This window comes from Hyperoodon ampullatus (genome assembly GCF_949752795.1).
Source record: "Hyperoodon ampullatus genome assembly, chromosome: 8".
Classification (NCBI taxonomy): Eukaryota; Metazoa; Chordata; class Mammalia; order Artiodactyla; family Ziphiidae; genus Hyperoodon; species Hyperoodon ampullatus.
Window position 1 is genome coordinate 49,262,041 of NC_136921.1, and position 25,200 is coordinate 49,287,240.

Sequence of the window (25,200 nt, forward strand, 5' to 3'; positions counted from 1 at the left end):
AATCAAAAGAAAGCTGGAATAGCAATTCTTATATCAGACAAAATAGACTTTAAAATAAAGACTATTAGAAGAGACAAAGAAGGACACTACATAATGATAAAGGGATCGATCCAAGAAGAAGATATAACAATTGTAAATATTTATGCACCCAACATAGGAGCACCTCAGTACATAAGGCAAATACTAACAGCCATAAAAGGGGAAATCGACAGTAACACACTCATAGTAGGGGACTTTAACACCCCACTTTCACCAATGGACAGATCATCCAAAATGAAAATAAATAAGGAAACACAAGCTTTAAATGATACATTAAACAAGATGGACTTAATTGATATTTATAGGACATTCCATCCAAGAACAACGGAATACACATTTTTCTCAAGTGCTCATGGAACATTCTCCAGGATAGATGATATCTTGGGTCACAAATCAAGCCTTGGTAAATTTAAGAAAATTGAAATTGTATCAAGTATCTTTTCCGACCACAATGCTATGAGACTAGACATCAATTACAGGAAGAGATCTGTAAAAAATACAAACACATGGAGGCTAAACAATACACTACTCAATAACGAAGTGATCACTGAAGAAATCAAAGAGGAAATAAAAAAATACCTAGAAACAAATGACAATGGAGACACGACGACCCAAAACCTATGGGACGCAGCAAAAGCAGTTCTAACGGGGAAGTTTATAGCAATACAATCCCACCTTAAGAAACAGGAAACATCTTGAGTAAACAACCTGACCCTGAACCTAAAGCAATTAGAGAAAGAAAAACAAAAAACCCCCAAAGTTAGCAGAAGGAAAGAAATCATAAAGATCAGATCAGAAATAAATGAAAAAGAAATGAAGGAAACGATAGCAAAGATCAATAAAACTAAAAGCCGGTTCTTTGAGAAGATAAACAAAATTGATAAACCATTAGCCAGACTCATCAAGAAAAAAAGGGAGAAGACTCAAATCAATAGAATTAGAAATGAAAAAGGAGAAGTAACAACTGACACTGCAGAAATACAAAAGATCATGAGAGACTACTACAAGCAACTCTATGCCAATAAAATGGACAACCTGGAAGAAATGGACAAATTCTTAGAAATGCACAACCTGCCAAGACTGAATCAGGAAGAAATAGAAAATATGAACAGACCAATCACAAGCACTGAAATTGAAACTGTGATAAAAAATCTTCCAACAAACAAAAGCCCAGGACCAGATGGCTTCACAGGCGAATTCTATCAAACATTTAGAGAAGAGCTAACACCTATCCTTCTCAAACTCTTCCAAAATATAGCAGAGGAAGGAGCACTCCCAAACTCATTCTACAAGGCCACCATCACCTTGATACCAAAACCAGGCAAGGATGTCACAAAGAAAGGAAACTACAGGCCAATATCACTGGTGAACATAGATGCAAAAATCCTCAACAAAATACTAGCAAACAGAATCCAACAGCACATTAAAAGGATCATACACCATGATCAAGTGGGGTTTATTCCAGGAATGCAAGGATTCTTCAATATACACAAATCAATCAACGTGATACACCATATTAACAAAGTCAAAGACAAAAACCATATGATCATCTCAATAGATGCAGAGAAAGCTTTTGACAAAATTCAACACCCATTTATGATAAAAACCCTGCAGAAAGTAGGCATAGAGGGAACTTTCCTCAACATAATAAAGGCCATATATGACAAACCCACAGCCAACATCCTCCTCAATGGTGAAAAACTGATACCATTTCCACTAAGATCAGGAACAAGACAAGGTTGCCCACTCTCACCACTCTTATTCAACTTAGTTTTGGAAGTTTTAGCCACAGCAATCAGAGAAGAAAAGGAAATAAAAGGAATCCAAATTGGAAAAGAAGTAGTAAAGTTGTCACTGTTTGTAGATGACATGATACTATACATAGAGAATCCTAAAGATGCTACCAGAAAACTACTAGAGCTAATCAATGAATTTGGAAAAGTAGCAGGATACAAAATTAATGCACAGAAATCTCTGGCATTCCTGTACACTAATGATGAGAAATCTGAAAATGAAATCAAGAAAACACTCCCATTTACCATTGCAACAAAAAGAATAAAATATCTAGGAATAAACCTACGTAAGGAGACAAAAGACCTCTATGCAGAAAATTATAAGACACTGATGAAAGAAATTAAAGATGATACAAATAGATGGAGAGATATACCATGCTCTTGGATTGGAAGAATCAATATTGCGAAAATGACTCTATTACCCAAAGCAATCTACAGATTCAATGCAATCCCTATCAAATTACCACTGGCATTTTTCACAGAACTAGAACAAAAAATTTCAAAATTTGTTTGGAAAAACAAAAGACCCCGAATAGCCAAAGCAATCTTGAGAACGAAAAACAGAGCTGGAGGAATCAGGCTCCCTGACTTTAGACTATACTACAAAGCTACAGTAATCAAGACAGTGTGGTACTGGCACAAAAACAGAAAGATAGATCAATGGAATAGGATAGAAAGCCCAGAGATAAACCCACACACATATGGTCAACTTATCTTTGATCAAGGAGGCAGGAACGTACAGTGGAGAAAGGACAGCCTCTTCAATAAGTGGTGCTGGGAAAACTGGACAGGGACATGTAAAAGTATGAGATTAGATCATTCCCTAACACCATACACAAAAATAAGCTCAAAATGGATTGAAGACCTAAATGTAAGGCCAGAAACTATCAAACTCTTAGAAGAAAACATAGGCAGAACACTCTATGACATAAATCCCAGCAAGATCCTTTTGGACCCACCTCCTAGAGAAATGGAAATAAAAACAAAGATAAACAAATGGGACCTAATGAAACTTCAAAGCTTTTGCACAGCAAAGGAAACCATAAACAAGACCAAAAGACAACCCTCAGAATGGGAGAAAATATTTGCAAATGAAGCAACTGACAAAGGATTAATCTCCAAAATTTATAAGCAGCTCATGCAGCTCAATAGCAAAAAAACAAACAACCCAATCCAAAAATGGTCAGAAGACTTCCATAGGCATTTCTCCAAAGAAGATATACAGACTGCCAACAAACAAACACATGAAAGAATGCTCAACATCATTAATCATTAGAGAAATGCAAATCAAAACTACAATGAGATATCATCTCACACCGGTCAGAATGGCCATCATCAAGACATCTAGAAACAATAAATGCTGGAGAGGGTGTGGAGAAAAGGGAACACTCTTGCACTGCTGGTGGGAATGTGTATTGGTACAGCCACTATGGAGAACAGTATGGAGGTTCCTTAAAAAACTAAAAATAGAACTACCATATGACCCAGCAATCCTACTACTAGGCATATACCCTGAGAAAACCATAATTCAAAAAGAGACATGTACCAAAATGTTCATTGCAGCTCTATTCACAATAGCCCGGAGATGGAAACAACTTAAGTGTCCATCATCGGATGAATGGATAAAGAAGATGTGGCACATATATACAATGGAATATTAGTCAGCCATAAAAAGAAATGAAACTGAGCTATTTGTAATGAGGTGGATAGATCTAGAGTCTGTTATACAGAGTGAAGTAATTCAGAAAGAGAAAGACAAATACCGTATGCTAACACATATATATGGAATTAAAAAAAAATGTCATGAAGAACCTAGGGGTGAAACAGGAATAAGGACACAGACCTACTTGAGAATGGACTTGAGGATATGGGGAGGGGGAAGGGTAAGCTGTGACAAAGCGAAGGAGAGGCATGGACATATATACACTACCAAACGTAAGGTAGATAGATAGTGGGAAGCAGCCGCATAGCACAGGGAGATCAGCTCGGTGCTTTGTGACCGCCTGGAGGGGTGGGATAGGGAGGGTGGGAGGGAGGGAGATGCAAGAGGGAAGGGATGTGGGAACAGATGTATATGTGTGACTGATTCACTTTGTTATAAAGCAGAAACTAATAAAAATAAATATGAAAGAAAGAAAGAAAAAGAATGAAAGAAAGAAAGAAAAAGAAAGAAAGAAAGAAAGAAAGAAATGAGGACAGTCTCAGAAACCTCTGGGACAACATTAAACACACCAACATTTGAATTATAGTGGTGCCAGAAGAAGAGCAAGAGAAAGGGCCTGAGAAAATATTTGAAGAGATTAGAGTAGAAAACTTCCCTAACATGGGAAAGGAAATAGTCACCCAAGTCCAGGAAGCACAGAGATTCCCATACAGGATAAACCCAAGAAGGAACATGCTGAGACACATATTAATCAAACGAATAAAAATTAATACAATGAAAAAATATTGAAAGCAACAAGGGAAAATCAACAAACGACATACAAGGGAATGCCCAATGGTTATCATCTGACTTTTTAGCGGAAACTCTGCAAGCCAGAACAGAGTGGCAGGATATGTTTAAAGTGATGAAAGGGAAAAACCTACAGCCAAGAATACTCTACCCAGCAAGGCTCTCATTCAGATTCGATGGAGAATTCAAAAGCTTTACAGACAAGCAATGGCTAAGAGAATTCAGCACCACCAAACCAGCTTTACAACAAATGCTAAAGGAACTTCTCTAGGCAGGTGAGGTTAAAAAAAAAAAAAAAAAAAGCCACAACTAGAAACAAGAAAATCACAAATTGGAAAGTGCACTGGTAAAAGCAAACCTATAGTAAAAGTAGGAAATCATCCATACACAAATATGATATCAAAACCAGCAAACATAAGAAGTGGAGAGTACAAATACAGGAAATGGGAATTACATTTGAAATTGAGAGACCAGCAACTTAAAACAACCTTTTATATATATAGATGGCTACATCAAAACCTCATGGGAAATGCAAACCAAAAAATAGATACACACACAAAAAAGAAAGAGCAACCCAAACACAACACTAAAGATGGTCATCAAACCACAAGAGAACAAAAGAGGAAGGGATGAAAAAAGACTTACAAAAACAAAGTCAAAACAATTAAGAAAATGGTAATAGGAACACACATATCAATAATTACCTAAAATGTAAATGGATTAAATGCTCCAACCAATAGACACAGAATGGCTGAATAGATACAAAACAAGAATTGTGTATATGCTGTCTATAAGAGACCAACTTCAGACCTGGGACACACACAAACTGAAAGTGAGGGGATGGAAAAAGATATTCCATGCAAATGGAAATCAAAGAAAGCTGCAGTAGCAATACTCATATCAGACAAAACAGACTTTAAAATAAGAGACAAGGACACTACATAATGATAAAGGGATCATTCCAAGAAGATATAACAATTGTAAATATATATGCACCCAACATAGGAGCACCAATATATAAAGCAAATGCTAATGGCCATAAAAAGGGAAATCAAAAGTAACACAATAATAGTGGGGGAATTTAAGACCCCACTTACACTGATAGCAGATCATCCAGACAGAAAATTAATAAGGAAACACAAGCCTTAAATGACACATCAGAGAAGATAAATTTGATATTTATAGAACATTCCATCCCAAACCAGCAGAATACACTTTCTTCTCAAGTGCACATGGAACATTCTCCAGGATAGATCACACCTTGGGTCATAAATCAAGCCTCAGAAAATTTAAGAAAATTGAAATCATATCAAGTATCTTTTCTGACCACAATGCTATGAGTTTAGAAATCAATTACAGGAAAAAAAAACTATAAAAAACACAAACACGTGGAGGCTAAACAATATGTTACTAAACAACCAATGGATCACTGAAGAAATCAAAGAGGAAATCAAATAATACCTAGAGACAAATGACAACAAAAGAAAGAGAATCCAAAACCTATGAGATACAGCAAAGGGAGTTCTAAGATGGAAGTTTATAGCAATACAATCTTAGAGAAACAAGAGCAAAGCCCAAAGTTAGAAGAAGGAAAAGAAATCATAAAAATCAGAGCAGAAATAAATGAAATGGAGATAAATAAAACAGCAGCAAAGATCAATGAAACTAAAAGCTAGTTCTTTTGGAACAAAAAAACTGATAAACCTTTAGCTATACTCATCAAGAAAAAAAGGGAGAGGGCCCCAATCAATAAAATTAGAAATGAAAAAAGGAAGTTACAACGGACAGCACAGGAATACAAAGGATCATAAGAGACTATTACAAGCAACCATACAGAAATACAATGGACAGCCTAGAAGAAACAGACAAATTCTTAGAAAGGTACAACCTTCCAATACTGAACCAAGAAGAAACAGAATATATGAACAGACCAATCACAAGTACTGAAATTGAAACTATGATTTAAAAACTTGCAGCGAACACAAGTCCAGGAACAGATAGCTTCAAAGGGGAATTCTGTAAAACATTTAGAGAAGGGTTAACACCTACCTTCTGGAACTCTTCAAAAAACTGCAGAGGAAGGGAAGGAATACTTCCCAAGCTCATTGTATGAAGCCACCATCACTCTGATACCAAAACCAGACAAAGATATCACAAAAAAAGAAAATTACAGGCCAATATCACTGATGAACATAGATGCAAAAATCCTCAACAAAATACTAGCCAACCAAATCCAACAACACATTAAAAGGATCATACACCATGATCAAGTGGGATTTATCTCAGGGATGCAAGGATTCTTCAATATACGCAAACCAATCAATGTGATACACTGTATTAACAAACTGAAGAATAAAAACCATATGATCATCTCAATAGATGAAGAAAAAGCTTCTGACAAATTTCAACACCCATTTATGATAAAAACTCTCCATAAAGTGGGCATAGAGGGAACCTACTTCAATATAATAAAGGTAATATACAACAAACCCACAGCAAACATCATTCTCAATGGAAAAAACTGAAAGCATTTCCTCTAAGATCAGGAACAAGACAAGGATGTCTACTCTTGCCACTACTATTCAACATAGTTTTGGAAGTCCTAGCCACACAATCAGTGAAGAAAACGAAAGAAAAGGAATCCAGATTGGAAAAAAAGAAGTAAAACTGTCACTGTTTGCAGATAACATGATATTATACATAGAAAACCCTAAAGATTCTACCAGAAAAGTACTAGAGCTTATCAATGAATTCTGTAAAGTTGCACGATACGTAATACACAGAAATCTCTTGCATTCCTATACACTAATAATGAAAGATCAGAAAGATAAATTAAGGAAACAATCCCATTTACCATCACATCAAGACAAATAAAATACCTAGGAATAAACCTACCTAAGGAGGCAAATGCTTGTACTCAGAATAAGTACTGAGTATAAGGTACTGACAAAAGAAACCAAAGATGACACAAACAGATGGAGAGATATACCATGTTCCTGGATTGGAAGAATCAATATTGTGAAAATGACTATACTACCCAAAGCAATCTACAGATTCAATGCAATCCCTATCAAATTACCAATGACCTTTTTGACAAAATAAGAACAAAATTTTTTACAATTTGTATGGAAACAAGAAAGACCCTGAATAGCCAAAGCAATCTTGAGAAAGAAAGATGGAGCTGGAGTAATCACACTCCCTGATGTCAGGCTATACTGCAAAGACACAGTGATCAAAACAGTTTGGTGCTGGCACAAAAAAAGAAATATAGATCAGTGGAACAGGATAGAAAGCCCAGAAATAAACCCACGCACCTGTGGTCTCCTAACCTATGGCAAAGGAGGCAAGAATATACAATGGAGAAAAGACAGTCTTTTCAATAAGTGGTGCTGTGAAACTGTAAACAAAATGAAATGACAACCTACAGAATAAGAGAAAATATCTGCAAATGATGAGACCAACAAGGGGTTAATTTCCAAAATATACAGACAGCTCTTGCAGCTCAGTATCAAAAACACGAACAACCCAATCAAAAAATGGGCATAAGATCTAAATAGACATATCTCCAAGAAAACATGTCAATGGCCAAATAGCACATGGAAATATGCTCAACCTCACTAATTATTAGAGGAATGCAAATCAAAACTACAATGAGATATCACCTCACACTGGTCTGAGTGCCCATCATCAAAAAATCTGCAAACAATAAATGCTGGAGAGGAGGTGGAGAAAAGGGAATCCTCTTGCACTGTTGATGGGAATGTAAACTGGTACAGCCACTATGGAGAACAGTATGGATGTTCCTTAAAAAGACTAAAAATAGATTTACCATATGATCCAGCAATCCCACTGCTGGGCATATATCTGGAGAAAAACATGGTCTGAAAGGATACATGCACCCCAATGTTCATAGCAGCACTGTTTACAATAGCCAAGACATGGAAGCAACCTAAATGTCCATTGACAGAGGAATGGATAAAGAGGACGTGGCACATATATACAATGGATTATTACTCAGCTGTTAAAAAGAATGAAGTAATAGTGTAGTACATATATACAATGGAATATTCTCAGCCATAAAAAAGAACAAACTAATGTCATTTGCAGCAACATGTATGGACCTAGAGATTGTCATACTGAGTGAAGTGAGACAAAGAGAGACAAATATCATATGATATCACTTATATGTGGGATCTAAAAAAAAGGTACAAATGAACTTATTCACAAAACAAAAACAGTCACAGATGTAGAAAACAAACTTGTGATTACTATGGGATAAAGGGGGGGGAAGGGATAAATTGAGAGACTTGGATTGACATATACATACTATATATATATATATATATACATACACACAGTGTGTGTGTATATATATATATGGATAACTATATATATATATAATAGATAACAAATAAGGACATACTGTATATGACAGGGAACTCTACTCAGTACTCTGTAATGTATAATGGCCTATATGGGAAAAGAATCTAAAAAACGTGGATATATGTATATGTATAACTGACTCAGTCTGCTGTATACCTGAAACACAGTATTTTAAATCAACTATACTCTAGTAAAAATTAAAAAAAGAAAAAAAAAGTTCTCAGGCAAACAGTTATTCATGTGGGGAGGAAGGCAAGGGAGATAACAGTTTTACACTGAGAGGACCTGAAGGGGAGCTCTACTGGTAGACTGGTTTGCTGTAGGTCCTTAAGGTAAGAAAGGGCTACAAATTATACCTGAGGGGAGGTACAGGAATTTTCTCTTTACAGAGGGTTATTTATGATTCTATTCATCCTGTTCCCCTTATGCAGAAATAATTGTGGTTTCCGCTACTTGCTTATTTCCTTCTAATACCTAGGCCTAACAGCTAAGGTCATAAAAAAAAGTATGACCAAGTAGAGAAAATTAAAAACTCACTTAAGAGGAACCCAGCAATCATAGGGCTAAGAACTACATGTGACATTGTCAAAAGCAAAACTGATGAAAGACTCAAGCTATGCCCATTCACTGCATATTGCCTATGGCTGATTTCCAGCTACAGTGGCAGAGTTGAATAGTTGCAATAGACACTTCATGGCTGGCCAACACATGAATTAAAACCGTAGGTCTCTCAAATAAAGAATATACATTTTTTTGGTATATCTGTGGAACATTAATAAATACTGATACATATTTGGCCATGAAGAAAACTTAACTTAAATGAAGAGAGATTTAAAAGCTATATGTTCTGATACTAATTCAAAGAAATTAAAAATAAGAATGTTACCAAAATTATTTATTAGAAATTTTAAAATATACACAGATATCTGTTTTGAAAGAGAATTTAAGAGGGGAAGTAAAATCTATGTGTAAAGCAATAAAAAACAGAACAATTTACACAAAATCTACAGTTGTGAGCTACACTCACAGGAAAATGTTTAGCATAGAGGGTATTATTATTAGAATAGAATAAAAAACAAAACAAAATTCCACACTTTTGGAAGACAGAGTTAATAGCTTGGCTGGGAATGCTCTGTCCTTATCTCTATGGAAAAATGGATGTTTGACATTGACTTTATTAAATTTACTTTTTGCTTATTTTTTAAATTAAATTACAATTGATTTGCAATATTTCCTTAGCTTCAGGTGTATAGTAATTCAGTTATATATATATTTTCAGATTATATTCCATTATAGATTACAAAATACTGGATTTCATTCTTCATGCTATACAGTAAATCCTTGTTGCTTATGTATTTTATGTATAGTAGTTTGTATCTGTTAATCACATACTCATTTGTCTCTCCTTCCCTCCTGTCTCCCCTTTGGAAGCCATATATTTGTTTTCTATCTCTGTGTGACTGTTGTAGTTTTGTATATAGAAGTGATTCTGCTGTATCCCATAGATTTTGTATGGTTGTGAGTTCATTTTTGTTTATCTTGATGTATTTTCTGATGTCTTCTTTGATTTCATCATTGACCTATTGGTTTTTTAGTATCGTGTTGTTTAGTCTCCAATAGTGTTCATTCTTTTCCCATTTTACTTTCTGGGTTGATTTCTGGTTTCATACTATTGTGGTCAGAAAAGATGCTTCAAATAATATGTATCCTCTCAAATTTGTTGGAGGTTGTTTGGTTACCTTAGTATGTGGTCTGTTATAGAAATTTCCATGCATGCTTGAGAAGAATGTGTAGTCTGGGTTTTTTGTTTCTTTGTTTGTTTTGGATGTAGTATCCTGTAGATGTCAATTAAGTCAAACTTGTCTACTGTGTCAACATAGGACCTCCAATGCGTTACAGATTTTCTGAGAAGAAAAATATCTGAAATAAACACCTTAGCTTTAACAGCTCAAGGAACTAATTAAAGAAGGACAAACTAAGCCCAAAGATAACAGATGGAAGGGAATAACAAAGATCAGAGTGGAAATAAATGAAATAGAGCCTAAAAAGAAAATAGGAAAAATTAATGAAAATAAGTACTTTTAAAAAAAGATTAACAAAATAGACAAACCTTTAGCTTAACTTAAGAGGAAAAAAAGAAGGAAAGACTCAAAATTAGAAATGAAAGAGGAGACATTACAGTTGATACGACATAAAGTCAAAGGATAATAAAAAAACTACTATGAATAATTATATCCCAACAAATTAGATAACCTAGAAGAAATGGATAAATTCTTAGAAACATCCAACCTACCAAGATGGAATTATAAAGAAGTTGAATATCTGACAGACCAATTACTAATAAGGAGATTGAATCAGTAATCAAAAACCTTCCACACAGGGAACTATATTCAATATCCTATGATAAACCATAATGGAAAATAATATAAAAAAAGAATGTATATATAACTGAGTCACTCTGCTGTACAGAAGAGAGTGGCACAACATTGTAAATCAACTATAGTTCAATGAAAAAAATTAAAACCTTCCAGCAAAGAAAAGTCCAGGACCAGATGGTTTCACTGGTGAATTGACCAAACATTTAAAGATGCATTAATACAAATCCTTATCAAATTCTTCCAAAAAAAAAACACAAAAAGTAAACAAACCCAGAAGATGAGGGATCAGTTCCAAATTCATTCTACAAGGCCAGCATTACTGAGATATCAAAGCCAGACAAGGACACTACAAGGGGAAAAAAAAAAAAAGCTATAGGCCAATATGTCTGATGAACATCAATGCAAAAATCCAAAACAAAATATTAGCAAACCTATTCAGCAGTACATTAAAAGAATCATATGCCAGGATCAAGTGGGATTTATCCCGGTGATGCAAGAAAGGTTCAACATATGCAAGTGGTTAACTGTAATACACCACATTAACAAAATGAAGGCTAAAACTCATATGATCATCTCTAGATGCATAAAAAGTATTTGACAAAATTTAGCACCATTTCCTGACAGAAATTCTCAATAAATTGGGCATAGAACGTATTTTCCTCAACATAATAAAGACCATACAAATACCCAGCTAATATCATATTCAGTGGTGAAAAGGGGAAAACATTTGCTCTAGGTCAGGAACAAGACAAGGATGCCAACTCTTGCCACTTTTATTCACACAGTACTGGAAGTCCTAGCCAGAGCACTTAGGCAAGAAAAAAAATAAAATATAATTAATCAGAAAGAAAGAAGTAATATTCTCTATTTGCAGATGACATGATATTATAAAGAGAAAACCCTAGAAGAAGGGTGGTCCACGCTGTTTTGACTTCACTGGAGTCAAGCCTCAGCTGTGACTGTGGCGGCTCCTGCTCCCACGAGCTCTCCTTCAGATTCTTCTGGTTCAGGAGAAAGAGAGTGTATGTTATCATGCTCAGTTGTTGAGAGAGAAAGAAAGCAAAAATAATGGCAGACTGCTGCTGCAGGCAAGGGAGTTGGGTTCGTACACTCCTACACCAGCCAGTCATTGGCCACAGCCACAAACGCTCAATCAAGACAAAAGACACTTATCTGCAAGTAAACCAATGACCCACTGAAAACCTAAGACCTTAGAGAGAAATGAAGCATGTCACAGGTGACACATTAGCTACTCTACCCCTTGTTTGCTCTTAGCCGTGTGGATGAAAGGCTCTTGGGGCTGCAGCCAGGAGTCAGTGCTGTGCCCCTGAGGTGGGAGAGCCAACTTCAGGACACTGGTCCACAAGAGAACTCCCAGCTCCATGTAATATCAAATGGCGAAAATCTCCCAGAGATCTCCATCTCAACACCAGCACCCAGCTTCACTCAACGACCAGCAAGCTACAGTGCTGGACACCCTAAGCCAAACAACTAGCAAGACAGGAGCACAATCCCACCCATTAGCAGAGAGGCTGCCTAAAATCATAATAAGTCCACAGACACCCCAAAACACACCACCAGACGTGGACCTGCCCAACAGAAAGACAAGATCCAGCCTCATCCACCAGAACACAGGCACTAGTCCCCTCCACCAGAAAGCCTACATAACCCACTGAACCAACCTTAGCCACTGGGGACAGACACCAAAAACAACGGGAAATACGAACCTGCAGCCTGCAAAAAGGAGATCCCAAACACAGTAAGATAAGCAAAATGAGAAGACAGAAAAACACACAGCAGGTGAAGGAGCAAGATAAAAACCCACCAGACCTAAAAAATGAAGAGGAAATAGGCAGTCTACCTGAAAAAGAATTCAGAATAATGATAGTAAAGATGATCCAAAATCTTGGAAATAGAATAGACAAAATGCAAGAAACATTTAACAAGGACCTAGAAGAACTAAAGATGAATCAAGCAACGATGAGCAACACAATAAATGAAATTAAAAATACTCTAGATGGGATCAATAGCAGAATAACTGAGGCAGAAGAACGGATAAGTGACGTGGAAGATAAAATAGTGGAAATAACTGCTGCAGAGCAAAATAAAGAAAAAAGAATGAAAAGAACAGAGGACAGTCTCAGAGACCTCTGGGACAACATTAAACGCACCAACATTCGAATTATAGGGGTTCAAGAAGAAGAGAAAAAGAAAGGGATTGAGAACATATTTGAAGAGATTATAGTTGAAAACTTCCCTAATATGGGAAAGGAAATAGTTAATCAAGTCAAGGAGGCACAGAGAGTCCCATACAGAATAAATCCAAGGAGAAATATGCCAAGACACATATTAATCAAACTGTCAAAAACTAAATACAAAGAAATCATATTAAAAGCAGCAAGGGAAAAACAAGTAACACACAAGGGAATCCCCATAAGGTTAAAAGCTGATCTTTCAGCAGAAACTCTGCAAGTCAGAAGGGACTGGCAGGATATATTTAAAGTGATGAAAGAGAAAAACCTGCAACCAAGATTACTCTACCCAGCAAGGATCTCATTCAGATTTGATGGAGAAATTAAAATGTTTACAGACAAGCAAAAGCTGAGAGAGTTCAGCACCACCAAACCAGCTTTACAACAAATGCTAAAGGAACTTCTCTAGGCAAGAAACATAACAGAAGTAAAATACCTACAATAACGAACCCAAAACAATTAAGAAAATGGGAATAGGAACATACATATTGATAATTACCTTAATTGTAAATGGACTAAATGCTCCCACCAAAAGACACAGATTGGCTGAATGGGTACAAAAACAATACCTGTATATATGCTGTCTATAAGACACCCACTTCAGACCTAGAGACACATACAGACTGAAAGTAAGGGGATGGAAAAAGATATTTCATGCAAATGGAAACCAAAAGAAAGCTGGAGTAGCAATTCTCATATCAGACAAAATAGACTTTAAAATAAAGATTATTAGAGGAGACAAAGAAGGACACTACATAATGATCAAGGGCTCAATCCAAGAAGAAGATATAACAATTGTAAATATTTATGCACCCAACATAGGAGCACCTCAATACATAAGGCAAATACTAACAGCCATAAAAGGGGAAATCGACAGTAACACATTAACAGTAGGGGACTTTAACACCCATTTTCACCAATGGACAGATCATCCAAAATGAAAATAAATAAGGAAACACAAGCTTTAAATGATACATTAAACAAGATGGACTTAATTGATATTTATAGGACATTCCATCCAAAAACAACAGAATACACATTTTTCTCAAGTGCTCATGGAACATTCTCCAGGATAGATCATATCTTGGGTCACAAATAAAGCCTTAGTAAATTTAAGAAAATTGAAATTGTATCAAGTATCTTTTCTGACCACAACGCTATGAGACTAGATATCAATTATAGGAAAAGATCTGTAAAAAATACAAACACATGGAGGCTAAACAATACACTACTCAATAACGAAGTGATCACTGAAGAAATCAAAGAGGAAATTAAAAAATACCTAGAAACAAATGACAATGGAAACACGACGACCCAAAACCTATGGGATGAAGCAAAAGCATTTCTAAGAGGGAATTTTATGGCAATACAATCCCACCTTAAGAAACAGGAAACATCTCGAGTAAACAACCTGACCTTGCACCTAAAGCAATTAGACAAAGAAGAACAATAAACCCCCAAAGTTAGCAGAAGGAAAGAAATCATAAAAATCAGATCAGAAATAAATGAAAAAGAAATGAAGGAAACGATAGCAAAGATCAATAAAACTAAAAGCTGGTTCTTTGAGAAGATAAACAAAATTGATAAACCATTAGCCAGACTCATCAAGAAAAAAAGGGAGAAGATGCAAATCAATAGAATTAGAAATGAAAAAGGAGAAGTAACAACTGACACTGCAGAAAAAGAAAAGATCATGAGACTGCTACAAGCAACTCTATGCCAATAAAATGGACAACCTGGAAGAAATGGACAAATTCTTAGAAATGCACAACCTGCCAAGACTGAATCAGGAAGAAAAAGAAAATATGAACAGACTAATCACAAGCATTGAAATTGAAACTGTGATTAAAAATCTTCCAACAAACAAAAGCCCAGGACCAGTTGGCTCCACAGGCGAATTCTATCAAACATTTAGAGAAGAGCTAACACCTATCCTTCTCAAACTCTTCCAAAATATAGCAGAGGGAGGAACACTCCCAAACTCATTCTACAAGGCCACCATCACCTTGATACCAAAACCAGGCAAGGATGTCACAAAGAAAGGAAACTACAGGCCAATATCACTGATGAACATAGATGCAAAAATCCTCAACAAAATACTAGCAAACAGAATCCAACACCACATTAAAAGGATCATACACCATGATCAAGTGGGGTTTATTCCAGGAATGCAAGGATTCTTCAATATACGCAAATCAATCAACGTGATACACCATATTAACAAAGTCAAAGACAAAAACCATATGATCATCTCAATAGATGCAGAGAAAGCTTTTGACAAAATTCAACACCCATTTATGATAAAAACCCTGCAGAAAGTAGGCATAGAGGGAACTTTCCTCAACATAATAAAGGCCATATATGACAAACCCACAGCCAACATCGTCCTCAATCGTGAAAAACAGAAAGTGTTTCCACTAAGATCAGGAACAAGACAAGGTTGCCCACACTCACCACTCTTATTCAACATAGTTTTGGAAGTTTTAGCCACAGCAATCAGAGAAGAAAAGGAAATAAAAGGAATCCAAATTGGAAAAGAAGAAATAAAGCTGTCAGTGTTTGCAGATGACATGAAACTACATAGAGAGTCCTAAACGTGCTACCAGAAAACTACTAGAGCTAATCAATGAATTTGGTAAAGTAGCAGGATACAAAATTAATGCACAGAAATCTCTGGCATTCCTATACACGAATGATGAAAAATCTGAAAGTGAAATCAAGAAAACACTCCCATTTACCACTGCAACAAAAAGAATAAAATATCTAGGAATAAACCTACCTAAGGAGACAAAAGACCTGTATGCAGAAAATTGTAAGACACTGATGAAAGAAATTAAAGATGATACAAATAGATGGAGAGATATACCATGTTCTTGGATTGTAAGAATCAACATTGTGAAAATGACTCTTCTACCCAAAGCAATCTATAGATTCAATGCAATCCCTATCATACTCTCACTGGCATTTTTCACAGAACTAGAACAAAAAATTTCACAATTTGTATGGAAACACAAAAGACCCCGAATAGCCAAAGCAATCTTGAGAATGAAAAACGGAGCTGGAGGAATCAGGCTCCCTGACTTCAAACTATACTACAAAGCTACAGTAATCAAGACAGTAGGGAACAGGCACATAAACAGAAAGATAGATCAATGGAACAGAATAGAATGCCCAGAGATAAGCCCACGCACATATTGTCACTGTATCTTTGATAAAGGAGGCAGGAACGTACAGTGGAGAAAGGACAGCCGCTTCAATAGGTGGTGCTGGGAAAACTGGACAGGTACATGTAAAGGTATGAGATTAGATCACTCCCTAACACCATACTCAAAAATAAGCTCAAAATGGATTAAAGAACTAAATGTAAGGCCAGAAACTATCAAACTCTTAGAGGAAAACATAGGCAGAACACTCTATGACATAAATCCCAGCAAGATCCTTTTTGACCCACCTCCTAGAGAAATGGAACTAAAAACAAAAATAAAGAAATGGGACCTAATGAAACTTCAAAGCTTTTGCACAGCAAAGGAAACCATAAACAAGACCAAAAGACAACCCTCAGAATGGGAGAAAATATTTGTAAATGAAGCAACTGACAAAGGATTAATCTCCAAAATGTATAAGCAGCTCATGCAGCTCAATAACAGAAAAGCAAACAACCCAATCCAAAAATGGGCAGAAGACCTAAATAGACATTTCTCCAAAGAAGATATACAGACTGCCAACAAACACATGAAAGAATGCTCAACATCATTAATCATTAGAGAAATGCAAATCAAAACTACAATGAGATATCATCTCACACCAGTCAGAATGGCCATCATCAAAAAATCTAGAAACAATAAATGCTGGAGAGGGTGTGGAGAAAAGGGAACACTCTTGCACTGCTGATGGGAATGTGAATTGGTACAGCCACTATGGAGAACAGTGTGGAGGTTCCTTAAAAAAACTACAAATAGAACTACCATATGACCCAGCAATCCTACTACTGGGCATATACCCTGAGAAAACCATAATTCAAAAAGAGACATGTACCAAAATGTTCATTGCAGCTCTATTTACAATAGCCCAGAGATGGAAACAAACTAAGTGTCCATCATTGGATGAATGGATAAAGAAGATGTGGCACATATATACAATGGAATATTTTCAGCCATAAAAAGAAACAAAGTTGAGCTATTTGTACTGTGGTGGATAGACGTAGAGTCTGTTATACAGAGTGAAGTAATTCAGAAAGAGAAAGACAAATACCGTATGCTAACACATATATATGGAATTTAAGAAAAAAAAATGTCATGAAGAACCTAGGGGTAAAACAGAAATAAAGACACAGACCTACTTGAGAATGGACTTGAGGATATTGGGAAGGGGAAGTGTAAGCCGTGACAAAGCGAGAGAGATGTATGGAAATATATACACTACCAAACTTAAGGTAGATAGCTAGTGGGAAGCAGCCACATAGCACAGGGAGATCAGCTTGGTGCTTTGTGACCAACTGGAGGGGTGGGATAGGGAGGCAGGGAGGGAGGGAGACACAAGAGGGAAGGGATATGGTAACAGATGTATATGTATAACTGATTCACTTTGTTATAAAGCAGAAAGTAAAAAAAAAAAACCTGCTAACAAACTAGTAAGAAGCAGAGGCACAATCTCATAGAAAAACAAGTAAGGGGCTTAAGTAGAACCTTCAGAAAATGAGATATCCAAGTAGCCAATAAAGATATGAAAATTCATTACTAAAAAGAGAAATGTTAATTAAAACCTCAATAACATAACAATCTACCGGAATGGCTAAATACTATAATACCAAAGTGTTCAGATGGCTGGATATGAAATCACAAGAATTCTCATTAACTGCTGGTAAAACTTTAAATTGGTGAGACCCCTTCAGGAGACTCTGGAGCATTATCTACTAGTGTATATACATATCCAATGGCTAAGCAGTTTTATTCCTAGATATATATCCATAGAACACATTCACACACAAATGTGCTAGAAAGTTCATAAATTATTACTCCTAACAGTTCATATCTGGAAAATCCATATATCCATAAACAGTAGAATAAATTGTATGTTCATAAAGTGGAATACTATGTAACAATTAAAATGAATTACAATGACACACAAAAATAGTATGAAACTCAGAAACATAATATTGAGAGAGGCAGCCAGAAACAAAGTATACCTTGCTTTCATTTATATATAAAGTTCAAAAACAGGCAGTACTAATCTATTGTGGTAGAAATCAAGAGAATGAAAAGGAGGCAGGATGTTTTGATTTGGAGGGAAAAGAATGAGTGTTTTTGCAGTGCAGATATTATTGTTCATATCAGGGGTTACATAGATTTGTGTGCTTTTTGATGATTTATTGAACACAAATTTGTATTTTCTGAATGCTTTTAATTTTAATTAAAAAGTTAAAATATTAGTATTAAGATATGTACACAAGATATGAATAATTTTATGCTAATACATTTGGAAACTTAGGCAAATTGATAAATTTCTAGAAAAAGGTAAATTACTAGACTAACAACTAAATGATCCTATATTTTAAAATGTTTCATTGTAATTAAGAGCTACCTAACAAAGTAACTCCTAGCCCAGATAGCGTCACCAGTAAATTCTACAAAATGTTTAAGGAAAAAATTACCCCAATATTCTACCTAGGTCTTCCAGAAGAAAATAAAGGATGGAACACTTATAAAGATAGTACAACCTTTATGTTAAAAAAGATATTATGAGAAGAGAAAATTATAGGCCAATTGTTGTTATGACTATATAAGGAAAAATTGTAAAACAAAACAAGCAGATTGAATCAAGGTGCATAGAAAAAGAATAATACATAACGATCAAATGATTATTATTTGAAGAAAAGTCTGGAGCATCATTTTAAAAAACGAACGTAATTCATTAACAGAATAAAGGAGAAAAGTCATATAATCATCTCAGTAATTGTGAAACAAAAACAAAATCCAATTGAACAAAACTCAACATCCATTCATAATGAAAGATCTTAGCAGGGTAAGGATTTAAGACAATGTCCTTAATATGTTGAGACCTATAAAAAATAATCAGCAGGCATTCTTCTTAATTACAAAATGTTAAGTATTCTCTCTCAGATTGGGAACAAAAAAAATGTCTTATTCAACACACACTAATGATACTAGACAGTTTAAGAAGTCAAGAAAAATAGCTATAGGATTGGAAAGGAAGAGATAAAGCTGACATTTGTAGAAAACATTATTATATATGTAGAAAGTCTAAAATAATCTGTAGATAAATTATTAGTAATGATAACTGAGGTTACCCAGGTTTCTGACAAATATAGAAAACTTAGTTTTATTTCACCAGAGCATCAATAATTATAAAATACAAATTTAAAAGATATTCTTTAGGGCTTCCCTGGTGGCGCAGTGGTTGAGAGTCCGCCTGCCGATGCAGGGGATGCGGGTTCGTGCCCCGGTTTGGGAAGATCCCACATGCCGCGGAGCGGCTAGGCCCGTGAGCCATGGCCGCTGAGCCTGCGCGTCCGGAGCCTGTGCTCCTCAATGGGAGAGGCCACAACAGTGAGAGGCCCGCATACTGCAAAAAAAAAAAAAAAAAAAAAAAAAAAAAAAAAAAAAAAAGATATTCTTTAAAATATCATAAAAAATCAAGTTCCTAGGAATAAATCTAATGAAAAATATTTAAGACACAAAAGTATAAACATTAGTGAGAGAAATTAAAGGAAAGTTACGCATGTTCTTGGACTGGAAGATCTAATACTTTAAAGATGAAATTCTCCTGAAACTGATCTCCAGATTAATGGCATTCCAATAAAAAATCTCATTAAGATTTTTTTTTTTTTGGGAACTCAACAAGCTCTTTTAAAAACTTATATGGAAAGGCAAAGGGCTAAGAATAGTCAAGTAGTCAATACTCTAGCTGCTCTACTGGATATCAAGATTTATTACAAGGCTTTTGTAATTAGGACAGTGGAGTATTGGCTTGATAATAAGAAACTGCACAAATATACACAAATGGATATATAAACTATAATATCAGAAATCAAGATAATGACAGTATCTGCGGAGGAGAATATTGATTGGGAGTGAGTATAATGAGGCCTTCTCCTGTATTTCCAATGTTCTATTTCTCGATCTACATTGTGGTTTCATGGGTGTTTTGCTTTGTGAGAATTCACTGAGCTGTATATTATTTTGTAGTCTTTTCGGATTATATGTTTTACTTCAGCTTAGAGAATACACAAAAGTATAATATGATGAGTGTGATTTATTTCTGAAATGGGAAAATAGTATATAATAGAATCTATCAACATAATCCTTATAAATCAAAGAAGTACATATCATGATTATATCAATAGGTACTAGAAAAGATTTTTCAAAAATTAATAATTTTATTTCATAAATAAAACTTATAATTTCATCTTCAGCCATAAGATAGGAGAAAACACTATTTAAAGATAATAAAGTATTATTTACCAAAACCAACAGCAAATATCCTAAATGGCAAAACACCAAAACTATTTCAAGTAAAACCCAGAATTTAACAGTCATATTGTTAACTACCATGCCACTTAATATTGGAAGTTCCAGTAACTATATTTAGACAGATTATTAAAATGAGTACCAACATTTGGGAATTTAAAAAATTCTCTCATGTAATCGTTTATTAAGAAAAAACAAGGGCTTCCCTGGTGGTGCAGTGGTTGAGAATCTGCCTACTAATGCAGGGGACACGGGTTCGAGCCCTGGTCTGGGAGGATTCCACATGCCGCGGAGCAACTAGGCCCGTGAGCCACAACTACTGAGCCTGCGCATCTGGAGCCTGTGCTCCGCAACGAGAGGCCGCGATAGTGAGAGGCCCGCGCACTGCGATGAAGAGTGGCCCCCGCTTGCCACAACTAGAGAAAGCCCTTGCACAGAAACGAAGACCTAACACAGCAAAAATAAATAAATAAATTACTAAACTCCTACCCCCAACATCTTAAAAAAAAAAAAAAAAAAAGAGGCTCTTTAAAAACAAAAACAAAAACAAGAGATATTAGCAAAAGTATGAAAATTAACAGGAGATTTTGGTAAGGTAATTGGATACAAGATGAAAAACTTTACAGTTTTTCTCTAGCATTAGGAATCTATTTATACATGAATGTGGGAACATATTTATGAAAGTGGCAAAGGTGATAAAATTACTTAGGAACAAACTTAAGCACAAAACCAATATTTATCGTGAATCACATATTTATGTGTCATATATATATGTTTATAATAAAACAATATTCAAGACAACTTCTAAACAAATAGAAAGGCATTCAATACTCAAAGAAAGAGAACAATTAACATTAAAAATTATCAATTTTCCCAAAATTAAAATAGAAAATTCCTTCTCATCCTTCATGTCTTAAGTATGACCTATTCTGTAAAGGCTTCTCTGAGGACCCCAGGCAGACCTAGGCTCTGTCTTCCCTATATTTCTTCTGATTTGTACACACACCTACTTTCTTTATTGTACTTATCATATTGGGTTGTGGTTATTGGCATGATTATCTCCTTACTACACTGTAACAGCCCTGGGTAAGAACCATGGGTTTTCTTTGTTCAGTCTTTAACACCATACCTGGCATGAATCAGGAGCTCAATAAATGTTAGTTGAAAGAATGAATTAATAGACTGCACAACTTACTCAATAGCTGTTGCTGACGTTTACCTGATTCACAGAAGTAGCTTGGTCTCTTTGATCTTTCATTCCAATCAGGATTTATCTCCTTCTACATAATCCAAACAGCAAAACAAACATTCTCAAAGGATTTTTTTTTTCCAGGATCTGAACATCAACTATTATTTATATATTTTAAATACAGAGATTTAAGATTCTGAGAACTCTTAAATGTCATTTTTTTTTAGAAATGCACACATTTTTGATGGTTATATTACATCTATTATTTACAGAATTCAAAAGTTCACAGTTATATTATATTATAGGAGGGCCACAAGACTATACACACATAAGGTAATTTTCTAAGACTCATGGGACTCAGAATACAGTTGTACTCACATCTAATATTTATTACGGTAAAAGGATACACTATAGGATAAATAAGGGGGAAAGACATAAGAGGAGTCTCTAAAAATCCAGGCATAGTCTTCCTTATGTTCTCTCCCTCCTGTAAAAAGACACATTTGAACATGCTCTTTTCTCCAGCAATAAAAAATGCAGCAACATGTGTGCAATGTTGCAGCCTGAGAAATCCATTAGAAACTCAGCACTGAAGGTTTTTATTGAAGGCTGGTCATGAAGATATCCTCTGCCTAGTGCATATCTGAAATTCTAGCCCCCCAAAAGGAAATAAGATGTTCAGCGAAAATCACATTGTTTGCAGAATCTACGTACATGCACCCACCCATTCAATATGGAAATTTTCATATCGGTTAGGGAATGTTAGAAAAGCCAAGTTCCCAAACACTAGCCATAGGCCAATCTTGCAAGCAGGCCTCTACAAAGACAGCAGTCCCAAGCCTGTTATGTTAACACTTTTCTGTACAATATTATTTATTGTTAAATTATCTTTGGAGTGCACTGATTAGTAAGGAAGTTAACTCAATGGGACAAATGAATAGGTGTATTTTTTAACAAGGCTAAAAAAAGAATAAAAGGCTAAGCAGAGCTGGAAGGCAGAGAGCAGATTCTCTGAATATATGAGGATTTGGCTCTCAGAGCAGAAAATCCAGTGCAATAGACTTCTTTTTTTCTTTTGGCTGCACCACGTGCTTTGTGGGATCTTAGCTCCTAAACCAGGGATCGAACTCAGGCCCCCAGCAGTGAAAGTGCCAAGTCCTAACCACTGGACTGCCAGGGAATTCCTGCAATAGACTCTTTTATTCCCAGATCTGAGAGCTGAACACAGGCCACCAGAAATACATTTTCTGACAGTGGTAGGCTTTGTACAACATGTTGGAAACAGGATGTGAGATTTATCATAATAAAATTCTCATAGTATTTATTATAATAAATTAGATATTTTTGGGCATTTAATATTCATTTTAGAGAAATACGGATGGCAAATTTAAGAATACACATATTACTCAAAAAAGGTCCATAATAAAATTTATAGACTGTTTTTAAGGAAGTTTTTCATTTTTTTTGTTGTTGTTTTGGTTTGGTTTTTAGTATATGACATAGTCTTTGACATCTGTTGGGCAATATGAGGACTTTAAATGTCAGAGTTGTTAAGAAATTTCTTTTTCATGCTTACTGTGGATATTAACATAGTAGAACACCGAAATGTAAAATACTTGTTTATAATAAAACTGTGCTACAGAAAAGCGTATTATAGTAAACATACTACATTTATGAGCTATGTATAATGTAGCCTGTCAATCATTATGCATTAGAGGACACAGAAGATGCCACTTTCTACCCTAATCAAATAGAATTCATTTGGAAAGAATTTAATAAATTTCCAGTTTACTGAAATCTCTTTCAAACCATGTTAACTTTTTAGCACCGTTGATACAGTTAACACTGTGTTACTAATGGAATGGAAGATGTGGTTTTGACTCCTACAATAGCAAGCTGGCAATGCACAGAGAAAAATGTCTATATATCTATGTTATATGCAAAAGCCGCACCCTGAATTTTTGCTGGTAACTTTTCAACAGCAAGTAACTGTTCACTGGTCAAAAGGAAATGGGGAGAGACGGTATGTCTGTCTCTGAACAATCCATCAGTACTAGTCAAAGCCCAATCAGAGAAGCCTAATTTGATACTTCCTCTGAAGGCTGCACGTACGTACTGTAAACAACGTGCTGTAGCTAATATTTGGGAAGACTATCCTAGAGCTATTAAAATTTTATTATGGTATGATTAATTTCAGGGACTGAAGTTGTTCTGTATTGTCATTTCATGAGTGAATTTTTATACGAATGATGATCATATGATTGTACTTCATTTATTGTTTGCATTTGGGTCAAAAGAAATATATACCTCATCCTTTGAAGGACGCACATAAGACTGTGAAGATCTGGGAAAACTTCTTGTAGCTGAATTCTGAGCTGAAATCATTGAATCTTGAGCTGAGACATGTATCTCTCCTGGAGAAAGATGAGATACTTTTACATATGAAAAGATAATATTGCTAGAACAAGCGTGAATGTTAATGAATAGAACTGATCCAATGTTCTCCCTGCTGAGCTGCCACAATCACTGGAATACACCAATCAGGGATTTACCTGAGTTAAGGAAGTATCTCTAAGAATAACATGACCTTTTTTGATGTTTAGTGCCTACAAATTTCCAGTGGTTCACCACTGCCCTCAGGAGCAAGTCTGAGATTCTTAACCTCTGATCCTAATTTATTTAATATTATGCCAGCTTAATCCCTATCACTAACCACAAACCACTGGCAGATTTAACTGTCTGCATTTCATTCAGTCTGAGACGGAAAACCATTCACAACTTGAATAGGGGAATAACCAAAACTGTGTTTTAGGAAGATTGCTTTACACCAAAAGGTAGGGTGGATTAAAAAGAGGAAGAAGAGGTTGGAGGAAGGTTACTGAAACAGTCAAGGATGGAGGAAAGAAAGGCAGCAGTTGTGGGAATGCAAAAGAGAGGGAAAGAGGAATGAAGGAGGTAGATTAGACAGAGAGTGGCAACTTTGGCATACAAAATTCAAGAAAGAGGAAGAGTCAAAGATAAGTCAAGTTTTGTGCCTGGGTAAAAACAGAAGGATCAAGAAGTTGAAAATTTTGATTTTTGTATTGAATTTGAGGTGGTCAATGGCCACTGGATGGAGGTGTCTAGTATTTTCTATGTGTGTATATAGATTTTGCATGTGAGTGTTTTTAGTGACTTCCAAAAATATAACAAGGTGCAGAAAAACTTAGTTATTGTATATTCCACTC

General features: G+C 35.5%; 1 protein-coding gene across 1 annotated transcript in view; it reads right to left on the reverse strand.

Annotated features, from left to right (window-relative positions):
* Positions 1-25,200, reverse strand: part of FSIP2 (fibrous sheath interacting protein 2) — a gene marked incomplete at its 5' end in the record, with an annotated part of 128,443 nt that overhangs the window by 71,528 nt on the left and 31,715 nt on the right. Inside the window, 2 exons of the mRNA XM_079710693.1 lie at positions 21,973-22,064; positions 24,281-24,387. Of these exons, the coding sequence (XP_079566819.1) occupies positions 21,973-22,064; positions 24,281-24,387 (199 nt within the window). The remainder of the gene's footprint in view (positions 1-21,972; positions 22,065-24,280; positions 24,388-25,200) is intronic.